Raw genomic sequence first — 19,033 nt, 5'->3', positions numbered from 1 at the left:
GTGACGTTGCTTTTATAGGACTAAGCATTTTCTACACCAGTAAATTCTAGAACAGTATTGCCTTACATATTTCTTCCACTAATGCAAGGTTCCTATATTTTTTTTATATTGACATAGTCTTTAAAAACAAGCGTACCTATCACTGTCTGAAGCTGTAAGTCTTTAGATTAAACATGGTAGGCGGCCAAATGGCTGTAAGGGTAACTGCAGGCAATGCAGTGAGTATATAATGAGAGGTCGCTACAGTGCTTTGATTTTAAAGTGAGGTCGTTCTTGTTATGTATAACTCTCAAGTACGTTTACTGGTTACACTCTTGCTTTTATTGATTGCTACAAATGTAAATGTTTTGCCTAACGTTTTCTTCAAGAGGATTGACTCCCTTTTTTCTTCCTTTCTCTCTTGGGGTTTTTTTTCCCCTTTTAAGAACTCGGGAACTTTTGGAACTGGGTCTTGACAACGAAGATTCAGAACATGAAAATGATGATGACACCAATCAAAGTTAGTATACAGAAACACTTCTGTAGTACGCCAAAATGTGACACTCTCTTAGTGTTCTTTCCCCTTTAGCTAGCTGAGACTTTGAATAAATTTTGGTACTTGCGTATGTTACACTAAAGTTGCATTTTAGTAAGATTTTCTTACCATTGTTACTTCACCAAATTTCTCTGCCGTTGCCTGCTGTCATTTCGGTGCCCTCTTTTTGTCTACTTTCTCTCTAAACTGCAGAACTCATGCCCTTACTTACCATTCTACACAATGACAGAATTTAAAATTTGAATCAGAGTTAAACTGATTTTTTTGATCTTGATGAAACTGCTGCTGAAAATGGTAGAATATATACTCTGTACTAAGTACACATAGTGTAGGCGTGCATCTTCAACGAAGTTAGTTACAGTAAAAAGAGTAAAAGTGATGATTAAGCAACTTAATAAAAATACGGGATTTGTGGAAGCATCCTATATAAGCATTAAATTTGCAGAGATGCTTCTCCAGTCAGATAGCTAAGAGGGAAGCGTATTGATTTTTGGTATTTTAAATCCTTTGCTTTTATAACTGTGAAAATTGAATTGAAATCTTCTCTGATACTTAGGTGCTACACTCAATGACAAAGACGATGACTCCCTTCCAGCAGAGACTGGCCAAAACCATCCATTTTTCAGACGATCAGACTCTATGACGTTCCTCGGCTGCATTCCACCCAATCCTTTTGAGGTTCCTCTGGCAGAGGCCATCCCCCTGGCAGACCAGCCCCATCTATTACAGGTGACATCAGATATGGTGTTCTGGAAGAAAAATGCAGTTTGCTTTTTCATTTCTAACTGAAGTATATTATTTACCCAGAATGCTTTTGTTAATTTTCAGCCAAATGCTCGCAAAGAAGATCTGTTTGGCCGACCAAGTCAGGGTCTGTATTCATCTTCTGCCAACAGTGGGAAATGCTTAATGGAAGTCACAGTGGATAGAAACTGCCTTGAGGTAGATTTAAAGGTTTTATTATTTTAAACAATAGCGTAATTTAAGCTAGTATCTTCATTCCTTAAAAAGGCACTTTAACGTTTTCAGAGAGGATTTTAAGAACCTTTCAGAGTGATAATTTAAAAGCCCAGTAAGCATGAAAACTTGGACTTTTCTTTATGAAAAGTATGCTTAATTTTTTTTTAAATGTAGGAACTTTTATGGTTACTGATTTATAGCAGATTTCAGGCAATGTTTTTAAAGGCTGCGGTACCATCCCAAGTGAATTTGAAATGCCAATTATATAATTATTTGTGATAAAAAGAATTAAATCTTTCTTTAGCCCAGTAGATTTGACTTGCCTACAGACTGAACATTATATGGTAAGCATACGAAATGCAAACATAAAGTGGGAAAATGGTTTTTCTTATTTGTTGAAATGATTGAGGTTATAGTGTTTTTAACAGGTCAGTTACAATGCTCACTTTTATGTGGCTTAAAAATTATGTGTCCTGAAAAAGCCTTCTTAGACTGCTTTGAAAGTGCAATTAAATTTTACTTCTCCCTGTTTAGGTTCTTCCAACTAAAATGTCTTATGCAGCCAACTTAAAAAATGTTATGAGCATGCAAAATCGGCAAAAGAAGGAAGGGGAGGAACAAAACGTGCCTACAGAAGAATCTGAGAGTTCAAAGCCAGGGCCTTCAGCTCATGATCTTGCAGCACAACTGAAAAGCAGCTTGTTGGCAGAGATAGGATTGACAGAAAGTGAAGGGCCACCTCTCACATCTTTCAGGTAGTTTGAGTTAAAAATAACTTTATGAAATATTACTGAACTGATAAAAGGATATTTGGGACTCTGAAAAGTCTTCTAAATTAAAATGGGTAGCTTGCTTTAGCTTATCGTTTGTGTTTGATACCTTTTAAAAGGAACAGTTGAACAGTCTTCCGAGGTCTGTGCAAACTGTAGTAAAAGTCCTTTATGACCTGACTTCCTGCTGCATGCCTGCTATGATGTCCTGGGTAGCTAAGTTTAAAAATTGGAATTGATAGCTTGCCATCTGTGTCTCATGACACTGACCACACTTTATGCAGTTAGGGATTGAACTGCCCTCACTTTGAATTTTAGCTTTTTTTTTTTTTAAAAAAAAAAGGTCTTTATTGAAGGGAGACCAATAACAGTGAATTCCCTGTAGCAGCGAAGTTACATGGTCTGAGAGTTATTTCTCTCTGGAAGCAAGACTTGTGCTTCAGCTGAAACTAAGCAGCTTCATGTGCTTTTGTCCACAAACTTACTGTACTGTGTGGTTTTTTATCAGTAATAAAGAACTTACTTGAAAGCAGAGGCTAAGAAAAAGCAGAAGTACACAAAATGTGTCTGAAATTTAACTTCATTTTGCTTGTCTGTCACTTTTTTCCCCTCCTTCTGTCAGGCCACAGTGTAGCTTCATGGGCATGGTTATATCTCATGACATGTTGCTGGGACGTTGGCGCCTTTCTTTAGAGCTGTTTGGTAGAGTATTCATGGAAGATGTTGGAGCAGAGCCTGGATCGGTATGTATTGCCCAGTGTAAGGACAATTCCTCTTACAACTAAATTGTGAATGTCCCCCATTATTCTGATTTTGGGTTTTGTTTCTTTGTTTTTTATTCTAAGATCTTGACTGAACTAGGTGGCTTTGAAGTAAAGGAATCAAAATTCCGCAGGGAGATGGAAAAACTTAGAAACCAGCAATCCAGGGATTTAACGTTGGAGGTAAAAAATGTTAGTCTGTCTTCTGAATTTGTTTTCATTAAAAGGAATTACCGCACATTGCAGTAACTTGATAGAAGTTGTATTTCAGAGTCTGCAAGCAGGTGTCTTAAAGCTTACTTTGTGAGTTGTGTGTTGCAATTACTCTGTAGTTTTTCACAGTCTAATTGGTATTCTCTGAGCCTATGCAGAAGTGTCCAGAAAATTCTTGTGAAGCTGAAATTGTCTCAGTATGATGATTGGTAAAGAAAAGACAACTTTTTTGTGTTTTTACTAGGTCGATCGAGACAGAGATCTTCTAATTCAGCAGACCATGAGGCAGCTCAACAATCATTTTGGTCGCAGGTGTGCTACCACTCCGATGGCTGTACACAGGGTAAAAGTTACTTTTAAGGATGAGCCAGGAGAAGGCAGCGGTGTAGCACGAAGCTTTTATACTGCTATTGCACAGGCTTTTCTGTCAAACGAGAAACTGCCAAATCTAGATTGTATTCAGAATGCCAACAAGGGCACCCATACAAGTAAGTGTGATGCACAGCAGTTAATCTACAAATAACATTCATAAAAGCCTTGGATGCTTTTTTACATTGAAATACTTGGCATTGTCTCAGAAATTTCTCTGGGTAGCTCAGTGTTGGAACAGTGAAAATTGTGCATGTTACTTCTCTGAGGCAAGGAAATGGCTTTTTTTCTGCTTTCAGAAGCAGGAAGCTCTTGTTTTTTTCTTGAAACAAGAGTCTGCTTTAGGCGTTCTCAGCTTTTTGAGTATCTTTCTCTCCAGTAGGTAATAATTGCCAAGATTTTAGCTAGTAAGAGCTTATACATTGTAATATGACTGCTCCATCTAGCTTGTCACAAATACATTTTAATGTTTTTGAAAGTATATGTAAGCTCTTGAAGTATTTTGGCACTTGTAAGTTGGTACAACCACTTCAGGTTCCTTAAGTTTGGCTGAACACCAATCACTACTTTAAGTGAAGTGGTTCTGTCTCATTGATGCCTCTCAAGCTGTCTTCTAAAACTGTGTCCTCCTTACACTGAAACTTAGGTAAGAGAAATATAAAGATGTTTAAGCTTACGAGGTTATTTCCCCTTCAGGTCTGATGCAGAGATTACGAAATAGGGGAGAGAGAGATCGGGAAAGGGAGCGAGAGAGAGAAATGCGGAGAAGTAGTGGCTTACGAGCTGGTTCTCGGAGAGATAGAGATAGGTAAGTGATATTTTTTTTAATTTGTTGGAGGCACTTTGTCAAATAGAATAATTGCCTGGGTTTTCTTTGGGAAATAAACTTTTACTTCCTCAAATTAAAGGTTGGTTGTCTCTTTCAGGAGCAATTTACAGGGTAATTTCTTGAAATTCAATATATACTTTAATTCCTTAATAATTATGCTTACTTTAGCACTAATAGATTATATCTCAACAGTATGCTATCAATCTGTCCTGCTAAAACAGTAATAAACTTGTGTACTAGAATGAAATTGTGAGGTGGTTTAGAAACAACATTGCCGTTGGTGACATATCTGACTGCTGTACCCAAAATACTAGCAGTATTGAAAGCTTTGGTTCATTTTGACTCTCTGTTTCTGAATGATTCTCTCCAAGTAGCTATGAGCAACACAACTATTCCAGCATAAAAGCTAATGGTATTTGGAATCTGTGTGCAAATGATACTGTTCCAGAGGAGTTTGTCATATTTCCTCTGAAATGAGTACAAACTGCTGTAATTTTCTTAAGGGACTTTAGAAGACAACTTTCCATTGACACACGGCCTTTTAGACCGGCATCAGAAGGAAATCCTAGTGACGACCCCGACCCTCTGCCAGCACACAGACAAGCCCTTGGAGAAAGGCTCTACCCTCGAGTGCAAGCAATGCAGCCAGTAAGACTTACCCATCTAATACATTTAATGATACATAGTTCTTGTCATCTTTCAATTTAAAAATTAATCTCCTTGTCCATTATTATTTAGCATAAGTAAAAATATTTGAACATACAGGGCTGTTTTGATATTCTTTGGCATTTTCGTAAGATTTTGTTTCTGTAATTTGTCATTTAGCTTAGGATGCATCTTGTAATGCATTCTATATTTACAATACTAAAATTTTCATAAAACTGTCTTTGAAAATGAGAGAACTAGAGGAGAATAGTAAGACATATCATTCCTTATCCCCAGGCATTTGCAAGTAAAATCACAGGAATGTTGTTGGAATTGTCCCCTGCTCAGCTGCTTCTGTTACTAGCTAGTGAGGATTCCCTTAGAGCAAGAGTTGATGAAGCAATGGAACTCATTATTGCACATGGCAGGTAAAGTATCAAGGATTTAGATAAGAAATGAAAACTGATTTTATGGCCAAAGCACTTGTACTGTGCTACATCTAACTGATACACGCAACTTATTCCTTGCTTTGTTCTAGATACTTTTCTTTGGACCAGTGACTTGTTGACTTTGGTTTAATCTACTCTCTCTGTCTGGCTCCAGAATATGACAGTTCCTTATTGTGAAATTAAATCTGCCTTTTTTCTTTCTTCCCACCCCCCCACCCCTTGTCAAGGGAGAACGGTGCTGACAGTATATTGGATCTTGGCTTGCTAGACTCTTCAGATAAAGTGCAGGTAAAGAAATGTTGAACAAATTAAGTTTTACTTAGGATCCAGTTGTATTAGGTAATTTTAAAAACTTAAGCAACTAGAGCCTTCCTTTATCATGCAAGACAAAGTTCTGTTTAATTATCCTGTAGATAATCTTTTTTTCTTTCATTCTTTTTTTTCGTTTGAAAAGATTAAGCAGTAATCACTCAAAAGTATAAAACGTTACTACTAGGAAATATAATGGAAATTCTTAACCAATGGCACTTGAATCTTTGGGTCTAGTAGCAAATAGCTTGTTGATGTGTGTCAATAACTAGAAGTAAGTTTGTGAATTGCTATTCTGATTTTCAAAACAGGAAAACAGAAAGCGACATGGTTCCAGCCGCAGCGTAGTAGATATGGAATTAGATGATACAGATGACGGGGATGATAATGCACCACTTTTCTACCAACCTGGAAAACGAGGGTTTTATACACCAAGACCTGGTAAAAACACAGAAGCAAGGCTGAATTGTTTCAGAAACATTGGCAGGTATGCTACTATTAACTTTCTAGTTTGAAAAATTGTAAAAGATGAATATACAAAATACCAGGGAGAGTACCAATGATCCGAGCTGCAAAAACTTTTATTACTTTTATGCTCTGTATCTCTAATGTCAACTGGAGGTTTCTTCTCCTGTTAAATTTTTTATTTTTATCTTTTTTTACAGTCTAGAAGTTTTATACTGCAGCAAATATGTTTTTGAAATTATATGAGTCTATGATTTTCTTTTGGGGATTGATAGGGCTGGAAGGCTAGCTGCAGCTTGAATCTTAGAATATTTTGACTTTTTTAATGGGAGTTTGCTGAAAGATCTCCAGTGTAACTTCTATTGTACCAAAACAAAACCCATTTATTTTCAGAATCCTAGGATTGTGCTTGTTGCAGAATGAACTATGTCCCATCACACTAAATAGACACGTAATCAAAGTTCTTCTTGGCAGAAAGGTAAGTTGAACATAGAAATTTGAATTTCCTTCAGTTACATAAAATCTCAACTTTAAAAACTGCTTTTTTCCCCCCTAACATGCATGTATTGACTAGCAGAGTGGATACTGGAACTGTAAAGATGTCTTTAAATTTAATTTGATGAGTATTAGGTTTTTTTTCATTTCCTAGATTTTATGCTGAGTAGATCTACTAGAAGTCAGGTATTTGACTAAGATGGAATGATTTGTAATAGGTTAACCTTTGACTCTCATCAGAAACAGCTTACTGTCTCCCCTTTTTCTTTTCCTGAGACTGAAGACTTGAAGAGAGAGTGTTGGACAGTACTAGGCCACAGCATCTCAGCTTCCTGAAAAGCGTTTTCCTCAATATTTGGGAGAACTCATTGAATTGAATTGTAATTAAAATTTTGTCTTAGGTGTAGGTATAATTTAATTCAGAGCGATAATTACTTAAACTTTTGGTAAAGATGCTTGTCCACCACACCCTTTGATTTTTTTTTTTTTCCTTCAGGTTTTTCTTCTTGAATATGTATTCCTTCCAGTTAAATGTTGGATACATAAAAGAATATTTTAGTTAGGCTTAGTTTACTTCAGTCAGTAGATAACTTTTCTCTCCAGGCTGATAAAGAACAAAGAAGCAAGGAACTATAGAAAACAGCAGGAAGTAGACACTGGTGTTTGAATTTTTGGAAACTGTGCCATGCAGCTACCAGGCCATCAGCTGTTCAAATGTGTATATACAGCAGCAGTATGTATGCGTTTGAGCAGGAGGGGAACTTTCAGCATTTTGGAGCACTGATGCAAATTGTTTCCAACTTCAGCCAACCTCTATCCAATCTCTGTTGATCTAGGTGATATGTAGAAGAATTTGTTTTAAAAAAACCTAGAAATTTTCTTTACCACCTCTATGCCCTTAATAGCAGGAAAGGCTTTAAGTACCTATCTTTATGTCCTGCTGACGCACTTCAGTTGAGTGTTCTAATGTACCTTCAAAAGCAGGCTGAAAGCAGGAGTTTGACTGCCTTTATTTCCAAGTGTCTGTATGCTTTGTTACTGGGTTATGCACTGCTGTATGCTAGTGCATAGATTAGGCACAGATCATGTAATTTTGAATATATTCTTAAACAACTGGTATGTTTCAAACATACTCTCTTTTTATAGGTGAACTGGCATGACTTTGCCTTTTTTGATCCAGTTATGTATGAAAGCCTTCGGCAACTTATCCTCGCTTCCCAGAGTACAGATGCTGATGCAGTGTTTGCAGCAATGGACTTAGCCTTTGCAATAGACCTGTGTAAGGAGGAGGGTGGAGGGCAGGTAAGCACAGCTAAGCCTGTCTCTGTAGTTTCAGAATTCAGCAGCTTTTGTGTGTTGTAGTATGTGCATAATCCTTCTCAGATGGCAGAGATAATGTTTTACCGTACCAAGATTCAAATACGGTGTTCTCCTTAGATGCTGAAGTGTGGGTTTTTTCCTTGAAGATGATGCAGAGCCTACCGTAAAGCCTAGGGAATCTTCAAAGCTAACCTGTAGTCATAAATTTTGCTTGGTTTTAGAGGGCTATTAGGCAATAAATCACTGTGCAGCATACTGTGTCTGTTGTAATTTCCTGCCCCTCACCTCATTTTTTTCCCCCCTGTTAAAATGGTCCTTGTTACTTTGCCACAGGTTGAACTTATTTCCAATGGTGTAAATATACCAGTCACTCCTCAGAATGTATATGAGTATGTCCGGAAGTACGCAGAACACCGGATGTTGGTGGTAGCGGAACAGCCTCTACATGTAAGTCCTTGGTGGAGTGTTTAAAAAATAAAAAAAAAAAAGATAGAAGAAAAATTAGTAAGATTTCAGTTAATTCTTTTCTTCATTATGATATCTCTAATCAGGTTTCTTTTGAAGTCTTGACAGCTTGATTGAAAATATTTTCTTTTTTTTATTTTAATTTAAAAGCTGTTTATGCAGTACTGTGAAGACTGAGTACTTTGAACAATTTCTCTTTCTTACAGAATGGAAGACAATTTCTTTTAAACTGGGTCTCACTGGTTAAGCATATCTGCTAATTTCTTGAGCTCAAATGGCTCATATCCTCTTGGAATTTTCGCTTTGTATTTTGCAGCTACTTTGTTCTAATAATCTGTTACCTTTTGATTTGTTTAGCCTTATGAAGAAACTAAATTTAAAAATATTTACATAAATCACCTTGAACTTCTGACTTGTCTCCTTGTTTTAAAAGAAAAAATCATTTATGAAGCATACAACTTCAATCTTATTCTGCTAACCTGGCAAGAAACCTAACAATTGACTATAAAATTATATTAAAAATAATTTGGTTTTCTAAGCCCTTTTTAAATAGAAGTTATGGAATAATATATTTTTGTCAACAGTTAATGAAGGTCCAGTACTTAGAACCACTTACCCTGTCATATGATACTACATCTAAATTTGGTCATTTCTGCTGACTGTGGTTTCCTGCTGCACTCCTGAGATATGCTATCAGACTGCAAGATTACCTCTGTGCAGTTTAGGTCCAGAATTCTCACAGAAAGAGCATGTTCCTGGAATTAAGCTACTTGATCTCCATGTCTGCCTGTATTAATGGTTTGACTCCTGTTTAAGAGTTGAAAACCATAACATTTGTATTCATTTTGGAATTTACTGAAACAAATTTACTCATATTCTTCCATTTTGAAAATGGAATTTCCAATCTTTTCAGGATATTATTTGTATAAAATACATATGTGTGACTGTAACATTTTTAAAGCAGAGTTGGCATGTGAGTATCTGAAGAAGCAAAGTAAAAGTAACATGCCAGATGCATTTTTTTGTAATTCTTATCAGATTCAGCATAGCTTAGCAAAATACATGAGCTTTTTAGCATTGCAGAGTGCATTTGCTTCTGCTCCTGGAGAAATATTAGTTCAAACCGTTAGTGCTTTCCTTTGGAATAGTAGGTAGGGTTTAACATATTGGTGCAGTTCTTTGTTTCGGAAGATTTGCATCTCAGATGGTAAAGCTTTGAAAGAGAAGAACAGCTAGGAAAACAATGAATTTTGAGTTAATTGGGGATTTCACGTAATGTATTTAAAGTCATGCATTTAAAGTCGATCTGAAAGTGATATGGCTACAACGTGAATCTTGTGGTTTTCACGTAAGGCAATGAGGAAGGGGCTCCTGGATGTACTTCCAAAGAATTCATTAGAAGACTTGACAGCAGAAGATTTCAGGCTTTTGGTAAATGGCTGTGGTGAAGTCAATGTGCAAATGCTCATCAGCTTTACCTCTTTCAATGATGAGTCAGGTATGAAATAACTTATTCAGAAACAGAATTGCAGGCATAATGTAACACTGTTCATTCTGTGTGGAGTAGGGTTACCAGCATGAAACTTAAACTACCTCTTCAAATTTGACATCAGTTAATAAGTCACTGAAAGTCCTAGTAAAATTATTACTATGTTTTTTATATACCTTTTAAAATATTTACCTTCCACTGGCAGAGGGGAAAAGCACTTTTTCCAACTTTGCTGTCACCTGATGTTAAATACAAGGATTCTATTACTGGCAGCGTATCTTCCCTTCTGAAAGTTCTGACCTGACTTTAGAACTATAAATGTGATGGATGCAGTCTTAATGTTTCTTACATAACTTTTTAAACTATATTTAGCTGCTTTTAGGGAGGGAGGGGGTGGGAGTTCTTGAGGTATGTCAGAGTTAACCTTTACCATCAAAACTATGTGTATTAGTTTTGAAATTACTGGTGTCTCCTGTATCAGGACTTTTATGAATGAGATTATAGCTGAGATCCCAACTTGCAGTACATGTAAAACAGATTTCTTACTTCAGCTGGTACACTGGCCAATAAATATATATCTTTTTTTTATTTCACATAGGAGAAAATGCTGAGAAGCTTTTGCAATTCAAGCGCTGGTTTTGGTCCATAGTTGAGAAGATGAGTATGACTGAAAGACAAGATCTAGTAAGTTGTCCATTCCCAGTGGAAATGTGCGGAAGAACTGGAATAACTTTGGAACCATTACTGTTTTTAACTATGTCTACCTGCAGAGACGTTCTGTGTGAAGATTTAAGGTAGCAGAGCAGGATAGTAGGGTTTGATTAGACTTTCTGTTCTGGAAACATCAGGTGTGAATCCTAGGCCTTCTTGCAACTGAAAGTAAGCGTGGTGTGTCCTTATCCATATTCACAGGTCTCTTCTGGAAGCACAGTTGCAGTATCTGCACGGTCATTCTTAAGCTGAGTAACTGTGGTTAGTTGATTGTGTTGAGGGCTAGTAGGGTTTTAAAGCCGAGTTCTCTTCCTGGATCATCTACTCTCCTGACTTCTCTGTATCCTGAGGGCAACACCTGTGTCCTCTCTGTAAGATGTCAGTAATGACACTATCTGCTTCTCAAAGCCATTTAGGAATAGCTGATGAGAGGCATGAAAGAAGAAGATATTGTTTGGAGGGTTGCATTTTGGAAAATTTGCCTGTAAATTGGCAGGCACATGAATTTCATGCATACATGAAAATATATTCATTGTACACTTCTTAAAACAGTTTGCTTTTAACTTCCTACTACTTAAGGTACTACCTTTCCTTTACGGTTTGCTAAAAGGAAACAAGGACTAATCTGAAAAGCGGAAAATCTAGAGCACATTTGTTAACGAATATCTATGGTTACACTTTGGTAGTGACTCTGTTCTGCAAGTCACTATTTCACACTTGAGACAATAAACCAAATATTCTCTGTTGCTGCCTTTTGTCTGTACAAGTATTACACTCTGTACTCACTAACTGGTTTGTGAGATTTCTGATGCATTTTGTATTGATGGCAATGACTATCTTCCCAGATGGGTTTGGGGACACTTCATTTACCGAGGATTTGTTGGTATGGGATCGTTTTGAGTGCTGCTTTTATCAGTTTTAACAGAAGTATACAATATAATGAGCAGTTGAGGAAAGGAAGTGAAGGAAGTTACTACAAAAGTGTGTAGCATGACCACTGAGCTTAGCTGGCATATTGAACAGACTGTAGTAAGGTCAGACTTGCTGTGACTGTGCAGTTCTTCTTTAACGTATCCCTACACAACATGTAGGCAATATGAATTCTAGCCTTGTAGAGCAAAATTTTAAATGCCATCTCTTTTTTTCAGGTTTACTTTTGGACCTCAAGTCCATCATTGCCTGCCAGTGAGGAGGGATTCCAGCCTATGCCATCAATCACAATAAGACCACCAGATGACCAACATCTTCCCACAGCAAACACTTGCATTTCTCGCCTTTATGTCCCACTCTATTCCTCTAAGCAGATTTTGAAACAGAAATTGTTACTCGCCATTAAGACCAAGAATTTTGGTTTTGTGTAGAGTATAAAAAGTGTGTATTGCTGTGTAATATTACTAGCTAGGTTTTGTAGATTTTTCCATTTGTCTATAAAAGTTTATGAAAGTTAATGCTGTCATACCCCTGGTGGTACTTTAAAGATTTAAATGCAAACATTCCTGTACTAAATTTGTAATGTAAAGGCCTAAGGAGCACTGGCAACATCTGATTGCAACAGTTTGCTAGTCAATAACTCCTTTGCCTAACCCCAGCCAAAGATGACAGCAGAACAATATAATTTACACTGTGATTTATCTTTTTGCTGAGGGAAAAAAATATGTAAAATGTTCTGAAAATTCACTGCTGCCTTTGTGGAAAGTGTTTCAGCAAAGGTTCTTGTATAGAGGGAGTAGGGAATTTCAAAATAAAAAATTAAGTATGTTCTGTGTTTTATTTTAACTTTTTTTTTATGGTGTTTAATTTGTGGTTGGCTGCAGTTGTGTATCATGTATATTGAACTTGTAAAAAGTTCCTGACAGCTCAGATCCCGGAGTTGGGATCGTTCACTTATGAAACCACTTTCATTGCAATTTTTGTTCTGATTGCATTGAATTCTGGCGCATCAGATACCATCACTAATATTTTGCATGTAATCTGTACCTTTAGTGGGTTTTTTTTCTTTTTGTACATATGATGAGGCCAATGCACAGTATTTCATAGTTCACAATCAACATTTTTGTATCCCTGTTTCAGTGAACAGACAGTCAGGAGATTGTTCCACTACCAGTTCTAACCCGACACTTGTACTACGTTATCTAACTATGTAAACTTAGCCTGGGCACTTTCTGGTAACTGTAAAATGTTTATAAGATCATGATTATTGAAGATACATTTTGGAAAACTTTAATGTTCGTGAGCAGCTTAACTTCTTTTGTATCTAGCCTTTTTTTAAGTATCTTGTTACAGTTTTTTAATAAAGAAATTACGGACAAAATACCAAGTCATACTGAAGAAACAATAGTTTTTATTTATTTAGCCATTTATACATTAGCTAACAGCATACACTAAACATAGTTGTTCGTTAAAAATCTGAATTTTGTAACTGAATAATTGACCTGCAGAAGACATTCAGCCCGCATTTTACAGTTAGCAGAGAATCCTGAATGAAACAGGCCAGGCAACCCCTTCTTTTCACAGAATTGGTTTGAAGGGCAGGTGGCTTGTTCTGAAAAATCTCAAGGTAATTAGGTTAGAATAAAATTCTCAAACTGCATTGTAGTGGGTTCTACTGTATGTTCACTTTTGAAGAGGTTGGTTGCTTTTGGGGAGGGCAGGCTTTGACCATAACCTAGGGCTTGTTTCCCCTAATGCTTGAGAGATTTTTGAGGGTTAGGAAGTGATTAATAAAGGAAGGGGCTACTACTTCTGTGTCAAAAGGAATTTCTGAGAGCTTAGCAAACTTAAGTATTGAAGGGTAAGAGCTTTTGTGGTGGTGATGTTCTCCCTCTTTCTTGCTTCTCCAGCCCCATGAGTCCATGTTAGTGATTTTTTTTTTTCTTTTGTTGGGAAGAGCTAAATGAATGTTCCATCAAAATCTGAGTGGAATTCACCTTTGCCAGAGCTCTGCTGGGTTTCCCTTTCTGTCAGCTAGTTGAGGATGAACAGAAGTTACCTACAGCTGTGATTTTTCAAAAAAGCCTGTTTTCATCATTTGTTTAGTTGCTAGAGGTATGGAGGACAGTTGAGATCAGAAAATCTGATCACCAGTTGCCAAACTGATGCTGAAAATCCTGTTTTCTAAATAAGGCTGACTGTTTCAGGCTTGTGTAGTTAAACTGCAGAAAAATCAATTAAGCAGATGTAGAATTATTTCTGCATCTACGAATGCTTCCTAAATCAGTCATCCTAGAAAAGCATAGTTTCTGTGTACAAGGATTGGCACCTATTCTGGATTTCCTGCTGGGACCTCCAGTGTATCTTGAGTTCAGAACTGTATCAGACTTTACTATGCTAGTTTCAATTAAAAATAAAAAGCAGTACAGCTACACAAGTCTAGATATTAGTGTGTATTAGTTTAGAGAAAATTTTATACTGGTATGGCTGTTCTCACACGCTAAGGAGGATAGTTGCAAAGGTACAAAGCAACACACACCTTATGCCTGGATCTCTGGTGTAATTATTTCCATTACCAAGAACGCCTCTAACTGAAATGTGTAAAGTGAGTAGAAAGCAATGGAAGAAACTGTTTAGAATAGGCATCAAATCTCCAGTATGTAAAATAAAGCTCCCTCCCTCACAAAGCTTTGTGAGACTTGATGTATTTAAAAAGTATCCAAGGCCCTTGGATGAAAGGCCATATATAAATGTAAAGTACTGTGTTATATATATATATATGTATTGTGTGTATATGTATATAAGTGTATGTGTATGTATAACATATAAATATATGTTATATGTATATATATTTCTGTATATAGCTTAAACTTTTTTAAGTCCTGTAATGTATAGCTAGACAAAAATGATGCAGATAACTCACAGTAGCTCACCCTATATACACACACAAGGCATTCTGATAAGTGGAGAGGGAATCTAGAATGATTTATGCTGTCATCGTTGACTTGAAATGTGTATGTAGCTTTATAAATAGCTTTTTTCCTCTGTATGGTATATTTAAACTATATCAAGATTTTAATAAGAAAAAATGTTTATTAAAATCATACACCTCATCTCCCTTTGACTTAAGCCCTTCTGTTAGTTCACTTTTCAGATGTGGTAGAGAAACTAGTTACAGGACAATTCTGTAATGTTTACATTTTTTTTAGTAGTCTAAATCCTTAGCTGTTCATAGCCGCTGAAGTAGGAGGTAAAGGTAGCTGCTAATGAAATCAATCGCCAACTACTAGACTAGTCCCTATTCTGAATCTAGGGAAAACCGACACCTTCATGCTAACTTCCATGGCTAAATCTCAGCGTTGGTCTCTGTTCCTTAGCTAACTGTATCCAACACAGAAGGTAAATCACTTGCTCCGGCTTTGTTAGTTTTCCAGAAGCGGAAAATTGTATGGACTTGGCATCAAGTGGCCTTTCCCATCTGTTTGGTTTGGGAGTAACTTTTCTTTCCAGCAAGTTAGTAATTTGGTCATTAGATAACGTGGTGAAAAAGCTGTAAACTGGCAAAGTTGTGACTCAAAAGCAATGCCCTTCTCTTGTACAGCAGCAGTCATTCAGGGAGGTGGAGGAAAGAAAACTTCCCTAATCTCTTAACCTACGTTTATCTTTGTGCTATTTGCACACTTGTATACAGACCTGCTGCTTTTTAAAAGTTTACTTCCATGTGCGCATCCAAAGAGAAGCGCGCAGAGAGCAGGGTGTGAACCCTTCCTCGGCAGTGGGCACGCAGGTGGGAGAAGCACCCCAGTCACCACCAACCACCTCCCTTGGGGTTCCGCTTCTCACAGGGAGCCCCAGCTCAGCACGCCTCTTTGTCCTTCTTAATGCCACATTCAGTAGATCAGTAGTGACGTTGGAGGAAGCTTACTGCTGTTCTCCTTTAACTCCCTTTTTATAATGTCCTTATAACCTGTGGATCATGTCTCTGTGTGTGAATCTGTAAATGCCATTCTGAGCTTTTCCTGTGTCTGTACTCTTGGCTTCATTGACGCTTGTGTTTCTCTAGCTTACTCTCTCTAGGGAAGATTACAGATACCTAGCTTAGTAGCTTTGATTCCTGTTCCCTTTTCAAGCTTCATATGATTTGACCTTTTTCTGAATTCTTCAGTTGCCTCTTTAGTAACAGGTCTGCCAAAACCAAATAGATTCTTCAAGTCTGGATTAACTGGGTTTTGGTGCATGTGGCACTTGCTTATCCCAACGTCTGAATGCCCACACACAGATGGAAACGTGTAGGTGAATTGGTCATGTGGAAGCTTCAGCCCCTGTCTTGGACTCACAGTGCTGGAAGTTCCTGCATCGTCTGTGTGGGGAGGACGCAAACAGGCTTCACAACTGGAATCGCCTGCATCACAGTGTGGTCATTGCCTGGCAGGACTTCCTAGCATCGTCAGGGGCACCGACGGGCTTCCTAGTTGGAAGTTGTGGTTGTGGTTTTCATTTGCAGATATTTGAGTATCTTATCATTGAGCAGATATGCTGAACCGAGAAGCACGAGGGCTCTTAATTTTTTACATATATCTTAAAGATTTTCTGTGGAGTTGTCTTTAAGAGGATGACTTCATGTCTTGCTTGAAATGCAAGGCTGTAAGTGAGACTTTTTTTTCCCCTGTTGTCCATAGCTTTCTTAATATAAAGGAATTAAATATCACCACAAGTTACTATTATAGCAATACGTTTAGTACAGCAAGGAGCAGTCGGTTGCTCCCAAGTGTTTCAGGACTGTTTTCCGTAATAGTGAAACTTTTCAGTATCCCCTGTCCAGTGACAGCAGCAGCTAACACGAATGCGTACGTTTGAACACTGTAGTAATTTCCTATTGGAAAATAGGTTGCTGCCACAACCGGTGGTAAGGTTTCTCTGCAGGAGACTCTTTTTAAGAAAATAGTTGTTTTGGACATACTGAAATTATTCACAAATTGATTTTCATACAGCGAACAGCTGTAAGCTGAAAAACTGGATTTCACTTTAATTTATAAATGAATATTATTCATTTTACCTGAAATGGTGTTGTTCTTATAAAAAGTGGTATTTATAAAAGGTATTTTAAAAGGCAGCTCAGTATTTCCAAAATAAGTGATATCTTTTAGGGGAGGGAGGGAAGAGGCATTATAGTTCAAGCTGTGATGACTGCATTTTGGATGCCTTAGTAGGTAAAATTTTGGGATGCACCTTCTATCACTAACTTATTTTGCCTTGCCATGAAAGAGTACTTTGTATAGATTTCGTTGTTTTCATTGCTTTTATTATTTTCAGAACTACAAAATACAGCATGAACTTGCAGATTGTTCTCATTCATGTCCAGAGGAGGATGTGGACAGGCTTTTTTTTCTTTTTTTTTTTTTAAATGAGTGGATCCGAATTACTCCGTTGGACAGAACAAGCTTTGGGAATGCAAAGCTGTGTTAGTAAGCCCGTAAGGTCTGGGTCTGTCCAAGAGTGTACTAAAGGTGTGTGCTGTGGCTGCACCTTCGTTAATTGCAATTGGCAGAGAGAGCTGTTGTGAAGCCACAGGCCACCCTGCAGAACACCCGTTCTGGTGTGCTGCCTTGTGGGTCTTCTCCCCTCCTTGCTGTAGTGTCCTGCGCCTCCGGGAAAGGCCACCATGCTTTCAGGATGTGACGGTGGATGCGATTCTGCAGATCAGGCTCCCTCCCCATGCAGAAACAGCCGCACAACTCCTAGCACGTGCATTTGTTGTCTGTGAGCGCAGGTGAGGGGCCGTGGGGACCGGGACAGGACAGCTGCTGCAGCACCCAGCAGTCAGGAGCTAAGGGATGAATACAGCTTCCACCACCCGTCAGGGAGCTTATTCTAAACAGGTCATTGTAAGTGCAGCTGAGTCATCTGAAATCTTGCAAAATTGTCCGTAATGCTGTACTTCATATGTATGTTTATTCTGCTTCTATTCTTTTACGGTTCCACAGGTGCTTTTCCATATTTCTGTATCATGTATGTGGTGTAATTAATTTATATAAAACCAAGTTAACAGAATTTGGTGGATTTTTGTGGAGGTGCAAGAACAGCCAACTGCTGTTTTGTTAATCCTTGTGATACATTGCCTTTGCAGTGTTTTTCCTTTGTATATTAACCTGTAGGCACTGTGTAAGTAGATGTTCGCTGTGCAACTCTGAAAGGGCAGGTGTGACTTTAAGAAGTTATCCCCAAATGCTTGAACTCCATTCTATTGCTAATTATATTAATTTGTGGTATTTTGTAAACCATGTCAAATACTCACCGGGACAAGCTCTTATTTGGGGAATTTTGAAACAGCAGCCAGGATAATCAGGTTAGCAGCCTAAGACAACCGATAGGTCAATGTTATTTAATAGGATTACTATGCTTGAGTTTTGCTGCTTGTTGTCTTTGGCCCAGAAACTCATGCACCTCCCATCAGCACACTCTGCATTACACACACCAATATAATTTGTTGGTGTTAATGGGTCAGCTGGGTTTGCTCTTCAGTCAGTCTTCTTCTAGTCGTTTTCTCTGGATAAAAGCTAGAATCCCTGGTACTCGGTATGCCCGGGAGCAGAGCTGATGTTGGATGTGAATACTAACTTGTATGGGTACCTCTGGTAATAAAGCTTAATGGCTGACTCGGTAAGAGCAGTAGTTGGGTAACAGCGGATGTTGTTAGTGCAAAACCACCTTTTCTCTTTTACTGTTTGTGTGTTTCTGGTGCGCAGCGTAGTAACATGCTGCTTAGGCGCGTGTTTCTGCTCCTCACAGAACTCGATGTAAGGAAACCAAAGTTGTCTCGCTCTTTGGACCATCACGGTCACCCGTGGGACACAGGTCTCGCCACTCAGCTGCCCTCACCCCTGCCCGGGTAAAGCCGGGGCTCCTCTCACAAGGCGTAAAAAAGGCATGGGCAGCAAATGAGGCTGGGGGAGCCCAGCTGGCCCTACTGCCCCTTCCCAGTGCCCGGGAAACGGGGAGAGGGGCGGTCTTGGTCACCCTGTGGTGGAAAGGTGCCTTTAACAAAAAAACTGAACTTCTTGACGACTAGCAAAACTAACAAAACCAAAGGTTACTTCTCCGGTAAATATTTGCAACAATGCCGTTAACTCCCTCCAGTAGCTCACCTTCCATTATCATCTTTCAGAGACTCGGCTAGGATTTTCCCTCTCGTTTTGGGTTGCTGTTTCTTTTTTTGGTTTGGGTTTTGGGTTTTTCTCCTCACAAAGTAAGACCGTCTGTTGCCATCAATACTCCACCTCCCTGGGTTTTCTGTCGCCGCCTGCCCGGGCGGCAGCGG

General features: G+C 38.2%; 1 protein-coding gene across 19 annotated transcripts in view; it reads left to right on the top strand.

Annotated features, from left to right (window-relative positions):
• UBR5 (ubiquitin protein ligase E3 component n-recognin 5) overlaps positions 1–14,839 on the top strand; it is a 91,582-nt gene extending 76,743 nt beyond the window's left edge. For 12 of the 19 annotated variants that reach the window (XM_075085546.1, XM_075085548.1, XM_075085545.1 and 9 more), the window contains 18 exons: positions 426–499; positions 1,092–1,264; positions 1,343–1,477; positions 2,030–2,250; positions 2,888–3,008; positions 3,111–3,218; positions 3,484–3,727; positions 4,305–4,416; positions 4,941–5,085; positions 5,380–5,510; positions 5,759–5,819; positions 6,152–6,327; positions 6,699–6,783; positions 7,947–8,102; positions 8,454–8,567; positions 9,939–10,083; positions 10,673–10,758; positions 11,934–14,839. In XM_075085546.1, the coding sequence (XP_074941647.1) occupies positions 426–499; positions 1,092–1,264; positions 1,343–1,477; positions 2,030–2,250; positions 2,888–3,008; positions 3,111–3,218; positions 3,484–3,727; positions 4,305–4,416; positions 4,941–5,085; positions 5,380–5,510; positions 5,759–5,819; positions 6,152–6,327; positions 6,699–6,783; positions 7,947–8,102; positions 8,454–8,567; positions 9,939–10,083; positions 10,673–10,758; positions 11,934–12,146 (2,500 nt within the window). In that variant the 3' untranslated portion in view covers positions 12,147–14,839. The remainder of the gene's footprint in view (positions 1–425; positions 500–1,091; positions 1,265–1,342; positions 1,478–2,029; positions 2,251–2,887; positions 3,009–3,110; positions 3,219–3,483; positions 3,728–4,304; positions 4,417–4,940; positions 5,086–5,379; positions 5,511–5,758; positions 5,820–6,151; positions 6,328–6,698; positions 6,784–7,946; positions 8,103–8,453; positions 8,568–9,938; positions 10,084–10,672; positions 10,759–11,933) is intronic. The other 7 variants (XM_075085543.1, XM_075085542.1, XM_075085537.1 and 4 more) reach the window with 5 other exon arrangements.
• Positions 14,840–19,033: the final 4,194 nt, after the last annotated feature.

The sequence above is a fragment of the Phalacrocorax aristotelis genome, chromosome 2, assembly GCF_949628215.1.
Source record: "Phalacrocorax aristotelis chromosome 2, bGulAri2.1, whole genome shotgun sequence".
Lineage (NCBI taxonomy): Eukaryota > Metazoa > Chordata > Aves > Suliformes > Phalacrocoracidae > Phalacrocorax > Phalacrocorax aristotelis.
The sequence above is the reverse complement of the archived record's forward strand: the minus strand, read 5'-3'. Positions and strand labels throughout refer to the sequence as shown.